General features: G+C 39.7%; 1 protein-coding gene across 9 annotated transcripts in view; it reads left to right on the top strand.

Annotated features, from left to right (window-relative positions):
- EXOC6B (exocyst complex component 6B) overlaps positions 1–19438 on the top strand; it is a 920925-nt gene that overhangs the window by 639367 nt on the left and 262120 nt on the right. For all 9 annotated transcript variants that reach the window (XR_004540231.1, XM_033953524.1, XM_033953543.1 and 6 more), the window contains one exon: positions 15664–15805. Coding sequence is in view for 8 of the 9 variants with exons in the window: in XM_033953524.1 (XP_033809415.1) it covers positions 15664–15805 (142 nt within the window). In the remaining variant the exon portion in view is untranslated. The remainder of the gene's footprint in view (positions 1–15663; positions 15806–19438) is intronic.

Here is a 19438-nt window from a genome sequence, read left to right as displayed (position 1 = left end):
CAGTTTGTCTCTCCACCTAGGTGTGCATCCTCTCTGAGACAACCTGCTGCACCAATAGTTCCAGCTGGTGAGCCTTCAGTATTGGTGCATACTGTTCAGCAGGCGTCACAGGCCTCAACAGCATCAAGTCTCTTGATTCAGGCCAAAAGACGTCATTAACATTCTGCTAAGCTGTAGGTTGTTTCTCCCATACGGGGTGTGTCTTCTGCCAGGTCACCCATACCGAAGCAACTTGTTGCACCAATGGTACCAGCTGTTGAGCAATTGTTACTGGTGCACTCTTTTTGATAGAAGCTTGATTAATTCTTTCACAGGGAGATTGCCACTGTTTTTAGGTCGCATTGCATGTATCTCCTACATTCAACTTCCTTAGTATTGGCCCAACCTGATCATACCACTGTGAAGCATCAAGGTACTGATGCCACTGATCCATTAGAACATCGAAATACTGCTCAGGGATCTTCTATGAGGCGTCATGGTTCTACATTCAACTCTCTTGGTACCGGCCCAACCTGATCATACCACTGCGAGGTATCAAAGTACCGATACCACTGATCTATTGGAACATCAAAATACTGCTCAGGGATCTTCTGTGAGGCGTCATGGTTCTATCTATCAGCGCCGATCTTCCTCCAGGCATGGTTCTTCACATCAAAGTTCTTCTACTTCTCAACAGTGCTCCCCTTCGAGACTTAGAGCTGCTACTTCGGGCCGTAAGTCCTCTTCTTCTGTGAGGCCTTCCAGACCAAGACATCAGAGTTCCTCTTTTAGTCGACCTCTTCTTTTGAAGAGGCATCAGGAACTTCATCGATCCTCTTCTGCCTCTTCATTGGACCAGTACCGAAAATGTCACAGGGCTTCTTCTAGACATTTTTTCCAAGAAGCTTTCTTGCATTTTAAGTCTAACCTGAGTCTGTTGGTGCAGCTATTCCCACAAGAAGATCTTCTCCTGAAGAATTCTCCTTTGCGGCTTACATTAACCAGTTATACAAAGTCTCTTTCTGTGGAGACTAATGTTTATTTAATGCTGAATTTCAAAATATATTGAACTTTTGGGCACCTTCCAAAGATCTCTTCAAATTGCCATTGCATGAACTATTTAAACAAATCCTTTTCAGAAATTGGGAGATGCCTTTAATTGTCAAGGCTGCTCGGGGAAGATGAATTCACTTCACAAAATTTTCTCTACTCCAGGATTTGATAATCTACAACTTTCACATCATTCATTATTAGTGGAATCAACCCTCAAAAAATATTTTCCTACCAGAATTTATGTCTTATTGCCTCTGGGACGCGAAGGCAGTACTATGGACAAGTTTGGATGTCTCCTTTGTCAAAACTGTATGCTGTTGAGCAGAATCCTTAATTACACTTTCTACATGTCTTTGTATCTTCAACAACATGTTCAATGGTTGACCAATTTCAGGCAATACATTCTTCAGAGCATCTTCTGGAATTTCAGTGGACTATTCATACTGTGTCACAGACTGCGACGTATCTTCCAAGATCACTCTCTGATGCTTTTCAACTGTCTCCCAGAGTGTCCGCTATGTGAGTAGCTATGAGATGCCTAGCTGTGTTCAGACCTCAATCTCCAAAATAGATTGGCCAATATTCCATGTCTAGGGAAGGAGCTTTTTGGCAAACCCATTGAGGTTGCTGCACAAAAATTAGCTCAACATGAGCAAACTTGGAATACTTCAAATAAACACAGTCTAAGTCTTTTTCTTCGAGGAGAAATACTAAACAACCTCCACATCGGAGACATACTCCTTCGGTTTCAGCCACAGCAATAGCAGCAAATTTGATAGCGGCCTTGGACTGATTTAGAGGCAATTCAACAGGAGAAGTTGTTCGACTTTACACAGTTCTTCCAGTTCAATCAGAGCTTGCTATCACTGTATCATCAATGTTGGTCTCTCATATCAACTGACCTATGGAAGGTCCTTATGGAAGGTTTACCTTTTTATTTATAGCATGCTTGCTTACTAAACCCAAACATCCCCTCAGTTGTCGATGACACAGACTTCATTTCGAGTTTTGATTTTCAGCAGTATTTATACTTTATATTTCCTATGAAATTCACTGCGCAGGCTTGCATTGTGGGAAATCCACCATGGGTGTAGAGCAGGAGTCTCAAAGTCCCTCCTTGAGGGCCACAATCCAGTTGGGTTTTCAGGATTTCCCCAGTGAATATGCATGAGATCTATGTGCATGCACTGCTTTCAATGCATATTCATTAGAGAAATTCTGAAAAACCGACTGGATTGCAGCCCTCAAGGAGGGACTTTGAGATCCCTCGTGTAGAGTCTGTAAGGTGTTAGTTTGGGTTTTTTTTCCTATTGCCTGGACTGCATTCCACTAAGAGGGGAATCTAACATGGGTATAAAGTTTGTAAAGTTGATAGGTTTTCTTGAATTTGAAGAATGTTATTGATTAGGGGGGATGAGGGATAAATTCTGATATAGATTTTAATAGAATATTAAGTGTTGTAGTTGAGTTAAAAATGTTATAAATGCTGTTACACTTATTGTAAATTTTTAAAAAATGAATAAGGAATTGGAAAAAAAAATAAAAGTAAAGTTGGATTTTTCCTTTGTTTTTTTTTTTCAGGCATTTTATATGTTTATTAGAATAACGGCTAAAAATACAATACAAAAGCCAAAACTCACTCCAAAAGCCACTCCATACAAAATAACAGAAACAATGTAGCACAGGTTCGTACACTAAACAGAAGATGTACTATATTTCTTCAGTATATGGCATAATCACGCATCATAACCCCAGCCCCACTCCAAATATCCCTCCAATCCCCTCCCCCCAATCACCCCCGCCACCCCAAAGAGAGTAAACAATAACCGGGAGAAGACCAATGGGACATGAGAACAAAAAGAGAACCTCAAGGATAGTCAGTTAAACAGGTACAGCATCAAGTATCTCCCTCCAAGCAATATAGGAAGACCAAACCTTATAAAAAGGCCCCATATGATTTCTATGCAGAGCAGTTAGCTTAGACATATTATATACATAATATATTTTAGAATGCACAACCTCCACAGGTGGAAGGTCCACTGATTTCCAAGCTGCAGCTAGCAATATTTATGCCGCTGTCATCACCACAGCAATCCATTTATGATAACAAGTTGGATTTTTCCAACTCTCTTTCAGCATCATCGCTCAGGCTGCAACTGCTTCAGGATTTCACCATGGGGTGTAGAGCCTCTAAGATAATTTTTTTTCATGTTGCTTGGATACTTTGATTTAAGGACAATGTGGTTCTATTTTTATTCTTCTAAACTTTTTATATTTGAAACTGTATTTTAACTAATGCTGTATCTGACTGCCACATGAAGTATTGTTTTTGTGAATTTGTATTTTTTCGCTGAAATGTTTCAGTTTTTTTCTGTTGTGAACCGCCCAAACTGTTGGTAGGGCAGTATATAATACATTATTATTATTAAGTTAGATTTCCACCATATCAGATCTTTGCACTGTTTTTATTTCAAAGCAGGATCAACCAGTTTTTCTCTCGCAACATGTACCATCCACTGTATCATCAAAGTTTATACAGTACCTTCCATTTACTTCAACTATTTTCCCTACACCTGTTCTCTAAGGAACATTCTCCACAGAACTTTTTACTCCATCTCCTTTTGATTCTAAAAGGCCTGGAGGTTTGGGAGTGGCTGTGGGAGAGGAGGAGGCCACTACATCCTTTTTAGGACTTTTTTTTCTTTTGCTCCAGTTTATCTGTCATAGACTCTGGACTGACGGTCTCTTCTATAGCATCTACAATTAGACGCTTATGCATTCTGCAGTCAGTATGCGCATTACAATCCTGTACCTACTGGGTTTTCCATACAGGTCTCTTACATTTCTTTCAGTTTTGCTTTACGCACACAGATAATTTCTGTGCTTGGGTGCACTTCATCTCAACTTCTTTTTGTTGCCGAGTCACTCAAGTTGCACTGTGCCTCGGGCTCTCTTGTTAGTGGACCAAGAATATTTGGCCCTGGGAAAGTACTCGACATACATCTTTCAATCACAAATTACCATTTTATTCTAGAGAATCTTCTCCTCATTGTCTAGCAATGGTGGCCTTTCACCTGGATGGAATGGACCAATCCCTCTGTGCATTTCCTCCAATTCCTCTCTTGCTCAAATTGGCTAGTTCAACTTCAGCAGGAATCTGCCTCCAGGCTTCTTGTTGCCCTTAGTGGGCCAGACAGCCATGATACTTCTTTTTATTCTAGTCACGGACAAAAGTTTTTCTCTCAGGAGTCGGAAGTCTGTTTTTAACCTTTTAGTGCCTTTTGAGGTAACCTCAGCAGATAGTGTTTTTTTTTCTCATTCTTCCAGACTATCTTAGCTGCATCCAGACAACCTTATTGCAGCAGCCCTATGAGAAGTAGGAGAGATGGTTTTCACTGTTCTAAGCTCTTTGTATTATCAAGCCTTTAATCTACTTTATATCTCCCTTCCAAAAATATTTCCTACCCCTCTCCTACTCAGCTCTTGGCTTCACTTTAGTCAGAGTTTGCCTTTTGGTTATGAGTATTTTCCATGTTCAGGTCAACAAACTGTTCATCCTCTGATTTCCAGCTTTGTACAGGTCTTGTCATCCTCCACCACTCTCTAGTGGTTTGGGATCCTCAACTTGTTCTCTCCACACTGTTGCTCCCTTCTTTTGAGTCTTGTACAGTTTTGCACCATGATACAGTAGTTTCTCTGTACCCCTCCTTTTTGTCTGGACAACAGAGGTCAGGAGATGTCATATGCATCTCATCATTGTGCTTCTTTTTTTCTCTTTTAAGCCTCATTCTCACCCTGGAGAAATGGCTCTTCATACCTTGGACTGCAAAAGAACCTTTAGTTTCTCTTACAAGGAATTACACTCTACAGAACCTCTTGTCACTGGTTCATCCCCTTCGTTTCTCACGTGTTAGCTTTGTCTATCCTTGGAGAAATATATCCTCATACTTTACAATCTGCATCTCTCTTGCCATGTTTGGGGTATCTCTGATAGCACATAAGATCTCAGCTATTGTGGCTTCAGTTGTATTCTTACGTTCCTCTCCTATAGGTACATTCTGCAATGCAGCTACTTGGTCCTCAGTTTACTCATTCATGCCCCTCTCATGTCTGGAATCTTTTCCTGAAGGGAGGGTTGCTTCAGCCAAGTAGTTTTCTACAAAATTTATTTCCTTCATTGGCCAACTCTCCCTCCATCCCATTCCAATAAGCTAAGGAGTCCCATATGTGAGAATATGCTGCCTGTTTGTCTCAGAATAAAGCACAGTTACTTTCCATAACAGGTGTTATCTGGAGACAACAGGCAGATATTCTCACAACTCACCCACCTCCCCTGGTTGGCTTCTTAGCTTACTTATGGAACGGAGGTACCACGAGCAGGTGTCAGGCGGGAAGGCACTCGCACATGTGTGGTATGGGCAGACGCAAAGTTTCTTAAAACTTAAAGTGACAGTACACTTTTCATACTGTCCGTACTGGACTCCATGGATGGACATCACCCATGTGTAAGAATACCCACCTGCTGTCTCTATATAACACCTGTTACGGTATGTAACTGTGCTTTCTCAGATAATAGATTCCACAGATTGAGCATTGATAGATAAAATGTTTCTTAAATTTGTTTCAAACTGCTACCAGTTTAATCAAGTGTCTCCTACCCGATTGGGCACCGGCACCAGCACCAATGCACAGGATGTGCCAGTGCCAGTGCCCGAAGATCCTCCCTCGTTGGGCTGGGCTGGGCTGGGCGGTGCGAGGGATATCCTCCCTCTTCCCTGTGCCGGGCTGGACTGGGCTTTGAGCATTTGCGCATGTTCAAAGCCTTCTGGTCTTGTTCTCTCCGAGATTCTCAGATTCAGAATCTCGGAGAGAGCGAGACCAGAAGGCTTTGAACATCGCAAATGCTCAAAGCCCAGTCCAGCCCGGCACAGGGAAGAGGGAGGATCTTTAGGCACTGGCACTGGCACATCCTGTGCATTGGTGCTGGTGCCGGTGCCCAATCGGGTAAGCGACCGATGTCTTTGCGGTGCTGGGGGGGATGTAGGATCGTGGGGGATGGAGGTGACGCGAGCGGGGGGGAGGATGCCGGTTCGCAGGCCAGAAGAGGGAGTAAGCGGGAGTGGCGGGAGGAGGTTATAGCAGCATACGCGGTATACGCGTGTGCGTGCTATATAAAAAATTTTTTACACAAATGGTTTGGACCCGTGCGCTATACGCGTATGCGTGTTATACACATATGCATGTTATATGCGTGAAAATACGGTAATTGTTCAGCAGCCATCATGATTTATAATTCTCTAACATATCTACCTTCTCTTTCCCACAATGAAGAGCCCATGCACTATATTAATTAATATAAAGACACTATTTTATTTCTAGTTTTATATTATTTTCCTTGCCAAATAATTGTTTGCTGTTTTGATTGCTAAGTGAGCTGAGGACTGCAATGTGTTGTTCACAATGACTCCTAGATCCTTTTCCTGAGTTCCTAATGGGGATGCCAGCATTCTGTATTTGTAACAATTGCTACTTGTCATCTGCTTTTAAGATGCCCAGTCCCCTAGTCTCATAAGGTCCTTCTGCAATGCCTCACAATCTACTTGTGCTTTAAGTACTTTGACTAATCTGCACATTTGAAAACCAGGCTGTTTGCTCATTTTAAAGATCATTAATGAATATGTTTTAGCAGTGCTCATCCCAAAGCATACACTGATAGGAGGCATTTCCAGGATTTCAGTAGAGAAATAATATTGCTAGATTGTATTTTCATGTCTTCACTCTTCATACATGTTTTTTCTGTGGGTATATTTCATGAACAACAAATTGTAGATGTCTGTACATACTTTGTCTTTGTGGCAAGTTTCAAAACAAAAGTATGCTTTTACTGTAACTTTCTTTTCAGTAGTGGTGCAAAGTTCACAGGTTAAACTGCTGTTAATTTGATAGATTTAAAAAAAAATTATTATGGTTGGAGGCCTCAAGGCTCTCTGCTGCCTGAAGCTAGGGGTGAAGTATCAAGTTAATCAAAAATTTTGATAAAACGCAAATCAAAACTAATAAGCATTTTACAATTTGTAATTAAAAAGGGGAGAGACAATAAACACATAACAATACTTGACCAACTAGAAATAATAGGAAAATAAGCTATCTCAAAGGGAGGGCCCCCTCACAACTCTAGTCAGGGAGTGAGGAGGTCCCCTCAGAACATTGATCAGACAGTTGCTCCAAGAAAAAAAATGCAGTTTATTATATTCTGGAATTTGTTGCCAGAGAATGTGGTAAAAGCAATTAGGTTAGTAGGGTTTAAAAAAACATTTGGATAATTTCCTAAAAGAAAAGTAAAAAAAAAATGAAAACTTTACAATCACTGGTTTTACTGAGCAAAAAATTGTTGCAGATACATTATGTAGCCTGGAACTCTAAAATAAAATACACAGATCCTTGAACCTGCACACTTAGGCTATCAGGGTAATAAATGCACCCAAGAAGCCTTCCTCATGCAACAATGGGTATAAAGTAGAACTAAGACATTTCTCTGTAACAAAAAAAGTCCTGATTTTGGTGCTATTTCAGTAATGAAAATTTATTTCACCCCTCAAAATGTTTATTCAAATTAGTCATATTTATATAAATTTACAAGTACAAGGAAATTCACAATATTCATTAATTATTCATAACAAAATATAAACCAAAAGAAAAATTGACATTAATTTTAGTTCAAAATTTTTTTATTGAGTTTAGTAGATGAAGTACAATAAATGTTAACAAGGCAAGCAAGAAACATGCATGCCGTACCAATGCAAAGATTCACAAAATATTATCTACATAATGTAATAAAGCAGGCAGACTTATGCCTATCTATAAGGAGGAAAGTAGCAGCACAACATGCAGCCAAAAGTACATGTAAAATCTAAAACATAGAGCACAGAGAGACACCGGAGCCATATACCTACAGGAACACTGGGAGTGAGCCATAAAGCAAGAGCCAGGTTTAGATGATGATATCTATGTTTCAGCACATGAACTGAATGTCGTCAGCCTGTGTTGCAATAGGAGTTAACTGGTCTTCATATTTTAGTATAGGAACTCATAGCCTTATGTTTTTCCGCAATAACACTTTCATATTTTACTGTGAGGCATAGCGTATTCCACCATGTAATTCACCTTAGGCATGTCTTTCCAGCAATGTAATATGTTTTTAAGGGCTAGAAATATCAATATGTTGAGCAGTCGCGCATTGTGATCAGGCAGTGCATGCGGGAGGCCATGATGACCTAGTACAATAATGCGCAAACTTAGAGGTTTTGACATGTTTAAGATTTTAGAAATAGTTTCCCATACTTTATTCCAATAACCTACTAAGTGTGCACAATCATAGATCATATGCGTTAAGGTTCCCTCCTGCAAATTACAAGACCAACACATGGGAGAAAGACCAGTTGAGATTTTTGCTACCTTAATTAGGGTCCAGTGAGTTCTATGCAACAGAAAGTACATAGATTGAAGAATGCTGGCAGATCAAGAGGATTTAAACAAAGTTTTCCAGACAGCCTGCCAAGTTTCATCCTCTAAAGCTAGTCCCAAGTCTCCATGCCATGCATTCATCACCTTCGACAGGGAATAAGTCGAAGACTTTCTCAATAGGATATACAGTGGTGCCTCACACAACGAACTTAATTCGTTCCAGGAGCAAGTTTGTTATGCGAAAAGTTCGTTGTGTGAAACGCGTTTTCCCATAAGAATACATGTAAAACAAAATAATTCGTTCTGCAGCCCTGTTTTCCCATAAGAATACATGTAAAACAAAATAATTCGTTCTGCAGCCCTACATTTCCCTCCCTCCACCTCACCTTATATGCAGAGTTTGCCAGCTTTCTTTTTCACCCAGCCGCACGCTTTCAAAAAGCTGTGCACGCGCAGCTGCTGGAGTTGATCAATGTTCTCCTCTCCTGCAACTTCCGGTTTCCGGTTGCGTCAGAGGAGAAGATTGAACAACAGAGCATGCGCGCATGTGCTGCTCTTTGAAAGTGTGTGGCTGGCCGAAAAAGAAAGCCGGAAAACTCGGCATCTAAGGTAAGGTGGAGGGAGATGATGGAACACTGCATTCAGACAGGAGGGTGCTGCTGTTCCCGGCTCACATTAGGAAGCGGCGAGAGTAGTTCCGCCCCCCCCCCCCCGGGCCCCTCGGGTGACTTCGTTGTGTGAAACGAAGTTCGTTATAGGGAGCAAGACAAAAAGTTCGTTATGCGCAGCGTTCGCTGTGCGAGGCGTCCGTTATGCGAGGCACCACTGTACCATCTCGAGGTGACTCCTTTTTTATTTTTATTAATTAACGATGTTTGAGAAATCAATGTCGGAGTAGTTCCCAATTTCCTCACATCCGGATAAAGAGCGGTCAAGCAGTGTCTCAGCTGTATCCAACGGTATTGTTAATGAGGGGGCAAGTGGTAACGAGTGTGAAGGTCCTCAAAGGACATCCATTGGAAGTTCTTTATTAAATCTTGAAGAGTCCAAATGCCACAATTCTGCCACAACTTCCAATCAAGTGATCTGTCCTGTATCTTGATATAATCGTTATGCCACAGCAAAATACGACGAGATTCATGCCATTTAATTTCAAACAAGTTGTCGTAGGCTTTAAGCACTTTGTGAGTGGAATAGAAAATGGATTGTTGTTTATCCTTTGTCCATAGAGGGATAGATAGAGTGTAGGCTAGACGAGTTGGATCATACAGACATTTTTCCAGTTATAACCAGATGGGAGAATTAGGATTGGAATCAGAATTCAACCATGTCGCATGATGAAAGCTTGGTGGTAGTGCAAAAAGTCAGGAAAATTTACTCCCCCCCATCTCTTTGGGTTGCTTCAATTTATGTAGCGCAATTCTAGGTTGTTTATTTTGCCATAAAAATGCTCTCAAGGAACTTTCAATGTTGTGGTATGTACGTCGTTTGAACAAGAATGGAACCATGCTCATTATATAATTTATTTTAGAGTGTAGGCTAAGCGATTTGGATCATACAGACATTTTTTTTTTATAGAGTGTAGGCTAGGCGAGTTGGATCATACAGACATTTTTCCAGTTGTAACCAGATGGGAGAATTAGGATTGGAATCAGAATCCAACCATGTCGCATGATGAAAGCTTGGTGGTAATGCAAAAAGTCAGGAAAATTTACTCCCCCCATCTCTTTGGGTTGCTTCAATTTATGTAGCGCAATTCTAGGTTGTTTATTTTGCCATAAAAATGCACTCAAGGAACTTTCAATTTTATGGTATATACGTCGTTTGAACAAGAATGGAACCATGCTCATTATATAATTTATTTTAGGAAGTGGCATCATTTTAATGGTATCCAGTCGGCCCCACTAGGTCAACTTGAGAGGTGACCATTTCTGAATGGAGTCTTTGATGGTATTTAGAATATAGTCTGTGTTGTACTGCTCCATATCCTTCAGAGTGGGGCCCACATAAACACCTAGATATTTAATCTTGGTTGGGTTCCAAAGAAAATCATGTGAGTCCAATTCATGCTTGTCTTGAGCACAGTTCAATGGCAGAATCTCAGATTTTGATGTATTCAATTTGTATCCAGAGACCAAGGCATAGTTTTTATCACGTTGAGGACAGATGGAATTGAATCAGGAGTTACGTAAAGTATTATGTCATCAGCATATGCGTATAGTTTAACCTCCATGGTTTCAGAGCCAAATCCCTTAATGGAGTCATTTGTACAGATAGCAGTCAACAGCGGCTCTAGAGCCAAGTTGAATAACAGTGGCGAAAGTGGGCATCCCTGTCGTGTTCCTCTCGAAGGTCTAATAGAAGCAGAAAGGCGTCCATTGATGCAAATCTTAGTAGAGGGGGCATAGTATAAAACTTTAATCATTTGAATAAATTGTGAGGGGAAGCCAAATTTAGTAAGTGTGGCGAACAAAAAGGGCCATTCCACTCTGTCGAAAGCCTTTTCAGCATATATTCTTAGTCTTGTTAACCATTCCTTTTTCTAATAATTCCCAGCATCCTGTTTGCTTTTTTTGGCCACCACCGCACATTGGTTAAGAAAGGACAATATGGCTTTATCCATTATAGCATATCAAAAACCCACGGTAAAAGCTATTTGCATTATTCCAGTTTTCATCAAGACCAATTTAAGAACAACCTCCCTTATAGTCAATTTTTAAGGCTTAAAAGGCTATGCTTGCAACCTTCAGAATTTGAAAAATAGGCAAATATGTTGTCTAAAAGGCTTACATACAGAGGATACCCCATGAGATGTATTAGGGAAGGATATCAAAAGTCTAAATTAAAACATTGTGATGATCCTCTTGAAACTGGACGACAAACTAGATTACCACTAGATATAGTTTGCTCTTTAAAACATTCTCACCTTTCATGCAATATCAGTAAGATCTTAAGAACACATTGGCACATTTTAGAACTACATCAATGTTTTTGGGGTAAAAATCCAGTTATCGTATTTACATGTAATGAAAACTTACACAATAAATTGGAACCCTCAATTTTACCAACAGTGATGAATTTAAACAACATTCATTTGGTACGTTCCCCATATGGTTTGTGCACTGTCTGCAAACATTCCTTGACTTTGACCGATTTTAGGAATCCTACCACAGGCAGAACTTACAAATTAAACTTTACAAGCAATTGAAATATAGAATATGCTGTTTATATAATTGTGTGCCCTTGCAACCTTTTATATGTAGGTAAAGCAAAACGGATGATCCATTCGCGAATTATCGAACATCGTAGTTGTATCATTAGGGCAGTGAGATCTGCACCATTAGTGAATCATTGGATTAGATTTAAACACTCTGTTGAGGATACTGTATAAAAATTTTGGTTTTTAAGACCTATAAACCATAGAGGGGAGGCAATTTTAATCTTACTGTCTTCTGTGCTGAACAGAGGACCATTTATGAGCTGAAAACTGTGAATCCACCAGATTTAAATTAGGAGACAGACTTAGCCTTTTCATAATATGACCTACTGCCTTTTATAATCAATAATTTTAATTATCATTTACATATCTTCACTTGACAAGTTTTGACACAAGTAAAGATCCATGTAATTACGTATGATACAAATGTGCAGGAATTTGAGTCAACAGTTTAGATTCGAGTATCTTTATGCGCTTTTTTATATGTTGTGGCCAGGCGGGGGCTTGCTTGAGAGGGTCAAGCTTCTATTCCCAGCAAATACACCTGACCGAGTGGATAGTTTGAAGTGGTAGAGAAGTGGGTACTATGAAAGTATGAGCTCCAAAAATCATAAGCACTTCATCTGGAACAAAAAAACACTTTTATTCTTGTCTATAATGTGTTCTCAAAACAGTTCAGGTTCAACAATACAAAAATATGAGACCTTTCCCTGTAGTTGGGTCCCATTGTTTAGCTGCCACAGGTCAAACCATCAATCCAGCACATGCAAAAATAAAACTTCTTTTCTTTTATGCTGCCTACATTACTTCACACATTTATCAGTGATTTGGTCTTGGCTTATTTCCACCAGTCCAGACTAAAATCTTCTACAGCAATGACAAATAAACCCTTTCTTTAAACTCTTGCCGTCCTGGAATCCATACAGTTCATTGTAACAACCACATGCTTGGCTTACTTCTGCTAGTCCAAACCAGAATCCTCTATGCAATGGCAAGCAAACACTTTTCTAAATTTTTGCCATTCTTCAATTCCTACAGTTCATTGTAGAAACACCTGAACATCACTGAGTCTTCACAGAACCAATGCTCAGTGATTTGTTGTAGTAATCCCATTCAAGTTTTCATAGCTTCAGAGTTATGCATTACTACAAGTTTTTATCTGGTGTTTTATCTTGCAGTGAGTATTTTCTTCTAGCAATCAGAAACACAGTTTTAACATTGCCTGGTTATTCTTCAGAGCAGTAAACTCCCAGTCTTTTAAATACTTAAATTCTGTGCCTCAAGAAAACACAGCCTTAGCATCAGATGCATATTCTTCAGGCAGTAACTTCTCAGGGCTATAACTTTCAGTCTTTTAAACCTTTTAATCCACTAGCATTCTTTCTATAGGGAAATACTCAGAAGAGCTTTCACTAAAGTCCATAGCCTCTTCTCCATTTAATGCTACAGCTTCTTCAGAACAAACAGACATAGCCTACTCCTGAAACTCTGCATCAGAGTACTCTTCCTTGGCTTCAAATCAGATCTGTATTGCTTCCCTTTGCTGGCTGCACTCTGTTCCCTAAGCCAGTATGGCTTGGCTTCTGGGTTCTGCCTCTGCTGTCTGTTTCTGTACCGCTCTCCACCACCACCCTTTTGTTTCTGCTCACTGGGATAATTAAGGCTAGCCTTAGGTGTGTACTGGATCTTCTTGAGAATAGTGAATCTGTTTGACCCAGTTTTCTGCTTTGTACACTGTGGGTTTTTTTTTTTTTAATTCTTTATTGATTTTCAAACTACAAATGTGCCATAAATGAATCACATATATGTACATTGTATAATAAGCGCAGCAAACTTTCAACTGCAACAAAGAAATTTCCCCCTCCCTCCCAACTAATATACAAACAAATAACTCAAACCTTCATGAAACCATTCATAAAATTCCATTCCCTTCCCTACCCCCCCCCAGGATATGTACATTTACTTGCTTATAAAATAAATTAAATTAAATTATTCCTCTTTACAGTATTTAGTCAATGGCTCCCACACCTCTATAAAATTCTTCAATCTTCCCTGTTGTATGACCATACAACGCTCCATTTTATATGTATAACACTGGGATTCCCACCAGAATGTATAGTTCAACCTATACCAGTTTTTCCAATTTCTTAAAATAAGCTGCATATCAACCCCTGTCATCACTAATAGAAGCTTGTTATTATTCATTGATAGTTGACTTTTGCCTCTCATAAGAGTACCAAATAAAATGGTATCATAAAATAAAGCCACTGGATTCTCTAACATGTTATTTACTTGATCCCAAAATAGACCTCCAAAACTGCAGAATCAAGGGACAATAGTAAAGTAAATGATTTAAAGTTCCAGCATCAAGATGACAATGCCAACATCTATTTGACTTGGAACTATCTAATTTATGTAAACGAACAGGGGTCCAGAAAGCACCGTGGGGTTTTAATCAACTCCTGTTTTACTTTTCCTGACTTAGAAGGAATTCCCTGTACTGACTTTGTCACCTGTGGTAGCTGGCTAGAAAAAGCTAAATAGGTATCTGATGGTGTATGCTCATTACCTAGAGTGTTGCTTAAGTGTGTCCCCCTGCCCTGTCCCTGTCTGGGATTTAGAATGGGCCTATTATAAGGGACCTGTGCTGGCATGGCTCTTACTCTGTCAGTAGCCAGCTTTTCTGGACTTCTACTGGAGCTCACAGAGGTTTTCCTGTGACAATGTGCAGGGATAATTGTTTGAAATATTGATACATGTGGTTTTTCATTCAATATTTTATTCATATATATTTTTTATTTTATTGTATTAGCTCCTTTTGTACTTTATTGCATTAAATTCATTTGCATTATATCACAATTTATCAATATTTCCACTGTGGTAATGTACGATAGTACTTTCACCTATACTTTTGTAAAGGTCCATTCTGTGACATACTTATTTCTCATTGATGTCATTTTTTGTTAATATTCATCACAATTCCACTTATGTATTTTCCATAACTGTACTATTGTATTTTTACCTATATTTATAGCATAGAAACCTGCCAGAAGGATATTCTAGAATTTGCTTTTGCACTCTTCAATTGTATAATCTGCTGGAAGAATATTCTGGAATTTGGTATTGTACCCATTGGACCATATTTTGGTCTTGGGCCATCCAGGTTCTTTGGACTCCTTCTATTGTCATCACTCAACATTGATACTGATTTTAGCTGCATTATCTGCAAGAAGGATATTTAAAACTTGCTATGGTACTCATTGGATTTCGACTATTTTTATGACCTTTTAAATAAACTTGGTTCATCCAGTTCATCGCCTCCACTTTCCTGTTTGTTTCTGCGGTGTCCCTCATCCATTCAGTGGAGGGTTGAGGTTTCTCTTGTTGTTGCTCTCTATTAGAGGTCATTATTTTCAAAGAGTCTGAGAACACTTTTGGAACACCATTGCATATGGTAAAATTCTGAATATGAAAACTTAGGTTATAAATGTTTCCTAGCACAATGCTTACATATCTCGGTGGAAAGGGGGGGGGGGGGGAAAGGAGGACAGAAGTAAATAATTGTTACTAGTGTTTATTGTACAGATTCATGCTTATGACCATTGCTATTATGTCTTATATTTTGTATAATTTATTTCCAGTACGTATGCCTAAATGACTGGGGTTTGTTTTTTTTTAAATAAAAATAATTCCAGTATTAATTTGAAGTGTATGTTATTTGCTTTATATTTTGCTTGTAATCCGCTTTTGGAACTGACAGGAAAGCATGCTGTAAAATTTGAATAAATAAATTACAAGCATTACTTTAGGGTCATAGCAGCAATCATCATTATCATCCATAACTGAAAACTTGAAGTAAAAAAGGATTCCTACTACATTTTATATAAATGCCCTTATACACTGATGTTTAGCTGATTTTCCACTACAATTTGTAACTTTATGTTTTTTAGGGGAAAGTGGCTCAGACAGCTTGCATGTCCGCCTGTAAACACTTATCTACATCACTGATGCAGTTGCTACTGGAAGCAGAAGTCAAGCAGATTACACTGGGGGCTTTACAGCAGTTCAACCTGGATGTGAAAGAATGTGAAAGTAAGGCACCAAATATCACTGTGGTCCTTTCACCCTCGCTTCCATTTCTCCCCCAAGCCACTTAGAGCTGTACAAATAAGGGAATTGAAATGGTATGAGTACCATGCACAAGTGGGCTTTGCTGCAGATGAAAACATCCTATCTCGTAGCTGATCCAAAAATAATAACATGGGGCATGCTCTTTGTTTGAAAAAAGTAAGCTGTGGACATGGTGTTTCAACTGCTTATGTTTCTCAAGTGAAACAGTTATGCCATGAAATGTTATGCCCAGGAAAAACACTCCTTGCATATCCTGGAATTAAAATCTGTTAATTACAGTGTCACTAAATGCAAATATCCCTGAGGTTCCTGAACTAAGATTCATGGGCCAGATGAAGCCTTTGGAGCAATCCTGTCACCAGATTAACCCCCAAAGCACTTCTTTTTTTTTTCTTGTTCATCCATTTCATTTTGTGTCTTCCTTTCTCTGTCTCTCCCTCTCTCCTGCAGCTCAAGGGATTTCACCCAGCAGACTCATTTTCTGTGGTTCTTTCCTCTCTGGCCCTCGTTGCTAAGCTTTTCCACTGTTCAGATCCTCCTCTGTCTTCGCTCTGCAGTGAAATTAGCAACATCCCCTTCAATAAGGCATGAAAGTGACAAGGCCAGAAATATCCATTGTTTCTGACACTCAAGATTCCTAAATCTGCCAAAAATTAATCCACAGAACTGCCTTTCATCCCCAATATCATAGCTGACTCTAGGCCAGGGGTGTCAAAGTCCCTCCTCGAGGGCTGCAATCCAGTCGGGTTTTCAGGATTTCCCCAATGAATATGCATAAGATCTATTAGCATACAATGAAAGCAGTGCATGCAAATAGATCTCATGCTTATTCACTGGGAAAATCCTGAAAACCTGACTGGATTGCGACCCTCGAGGAGGGTCTTTGACACCCCTGCTCTAGGCTATGCCTATTGTGAGCTACATACTCCCTCTTTTGGTAACGCTGGGCTCTGGATGTGTTTTTTTTCCCTTGTTCTGAGACTGCAATACCTGGATGCATTAGAGCATGGGAGAGACCATGTGTATATAGTGCTGCAAAACTGCAAGATCAAGGCATGTATGCGTTGGAGCTTCCCACTCTGAGTGATGCAGCATAAGGTGTATATATGCAGTGTGCCCTGCTCAAAGTCTATAGGACTATGGAAAGAGGATAGAAGTAAAAACAGAGTGTTAAGACACAAAAGAAGGGAGATAAGAGAAGAAAAAGGAGCAGAGAGTGGAATGAAAGGAGGGACTTAAAAAAAAAAAAGAGGAAAGTAATAAAAGAGAAATTGAGGGAATTTAGAAAAGGCAGAGAGAAGGGTGATGAAAATGATAAAAAAGGAATGGGATGATTTTCTAGGAGGAAAGGCTAAAGAGGCTAGGCAAAATCCTCTTCTTATTCCCAGGATAAGCTGCATAATATTTGTTTTACCTTTTTTGGCATCTTGCCAGGTACTTGTGACATAGATTGGCCACTGTTGGAACCAGGATACAGGGCTTGATGGATCCTTGGTCGGTGCTAATATGGCAATGCTTATTTGAGAATGAGTAGAAGAGTACTTTATTTATTTTATTTATTCCATTTTCTATACCGTTCTCCCAGGGGAGCTCAGAACGGTTTTACATGCATTTATTCAGGTACTCAAGCATTTTTCCCTCTCTGTCCCAATCTATCTAATGTACCTGGGGCAATGGGGGGATTAAGTGACTTGCCCAGTGTCACAAGGAGCAGCATGGGTTTGAACCCACAACCTCAGGGTGCTGAGGCTGTAGCTTTAACCACTGCACCACACTCTCCCCCTACATGTACTCTACTCCTTCATCTGCCACCTACTGCTACTACTTATCATTTCTATAGTACTATTAGACATACACAGCACTGTACATCAAAACACAGAAGAGACAGTCCCTGCTCAAAAGAGCTTACAATCTAGTCAAGACAGACAAACTGGACAAGAAGGTGCATCAATATACAGTACTCAGGTGGGGGAATTATAGAGGGAATGATAAGACAGACCATTGATGCTAGAAGGTGGGCTGGAGTTTGGAATTGAAAACAGCTTAAAAAAAAGTAGAGTTTGAGTCTGAATTTGAATGCTGCCAGAGACCGAGCCTGATATAAGTTTCAAGTTTATTTAAAAAAATTTGATGCAATGCTTATAATATTTCTAAGCGATTTCCATAATTAAACTGGGGTGAAAGAACATATAGTAACTGACATCAACATTACTTACTTGAGGCTCTGGAAAGGAGGGGTAGAACTACAAATTATTATAGTAAAGAGGAACAGAAAAGGTCTAAAACAATAGGGCAAAAACCAAAACAGCAGCAAATTGGAGCCCGAGATGCAAGTTTCGCTATTGTGACTTATGTGGTGTAAGGATTAGGAGACAAGTGGGTCAGACAGTTTATTCCAGGCATACAGTGCAAATAAGTAGAAGGGATGGAGTCTGGAGTTGGCCGTAGAGGAGAAGGGAACAGATAAGAGAGACTTAACTGATGACTCACCTACCACTTCCTCCCAGGTTGCAGATCTAGGATAATGGGGAGAATCAGGTGATTGTGTTATATGACTTGCCCATGGGAACCATATTCCTTGCTTCTTTTTTACTCCAGCATTTGAATGAAGGTCAGACATTGCTTCCCACTTTTTTGCAATATCTTCCCCAAGAAGATCTCTTTCTGGGTCCTCTCCATTGTTTGAAATGTCTTGTGTGACCGTTTACTTGAAAAATACAGAAACCTCTCTAATTGTATCTTAGAGACTCATTCGGCACAGTTTTAAAAAGTGGTAACAGTACTTCAAGAAGTTTTTAAACTGATAGCAGCTGTGGGTTTTTTTTTTAATCAGAAGGCATCCTTAAAATGATTTTCAAGTTGCCTAGGAGCAGGACACTCTGTTGCATATCAATGTCAGGTCTCTAACTCTCACAGCTTGGATGTGTAACCACAAAAAGGCAGAATGCACTTCCCATTCCCTTCTCTGGGTTGGCCTGATAGCTTTTCTAAATTTTTGTTGGTCTATTAGAGTTCACCTTAGTGCAGTTAAAACATATAGTATCATTGTTGAGCGGTCCATCTCTGCACAGCCATTACTGTTTGATTCGTGTGGGTCTTGCTTCCCTGATCTAGGTGGTCTTATTTTTTGTTGCCAGTTACTTCAGAGAGTGATAAATTAGTGGATGTACTCTATTATGCAGCAATATTAGCAGTATGTAATTACTATGTTGGTTTCATGCAGTTGTGCTTCAGCCAGTTGACTCTTCACAGGAGGGCTGATCAAGCCTGCTCCATATCACACTATCTGAAGAACATAATGTGCACCTTGGAATGCTCTATCAAGAGTGTGAAAGTTGTTGGGATCAGGAGAAAAGCTAGCATGGTTATTTTTTCTTATACTGTTATTGGGGGTTAATGGTTTCTATTGAGGACCAGATATGTTGGGATTTCTTAATAAAATACTTTCGGTATGCCTGAGTGTTGAGCCCTGTACTTATTCTCTGATTTCCAGATGGAATGAGAAATTGGCCTTATTTTTCAGAAAGGGGACTGGGATATTCTGTCAAACAAGATGTACTATATCCTCAGTATGTTCAGAAAGGTTTGATATAA

This window comes from Geotrypetes seraphini, chromosome 1 (genome assembly GCF_902459505.1).
Source record: "Geotrypetes seraphini chromosome 1, aGeoSer1.1, whole genome shotgun sequence".
In the NCBI taxonomy this organism is placed as follows: domain Eukaryota; kingdom Metazoa; phylum Chordata; class Amphibia; order Gymnophiona; family Dermophiidae; genus Geotrypetes; species Geotrypetes seraphini.
Note: the sequence above shows the minus strand (reverse complement) of the source record. Positions and strands in the feature narration are given on the sequence as shown.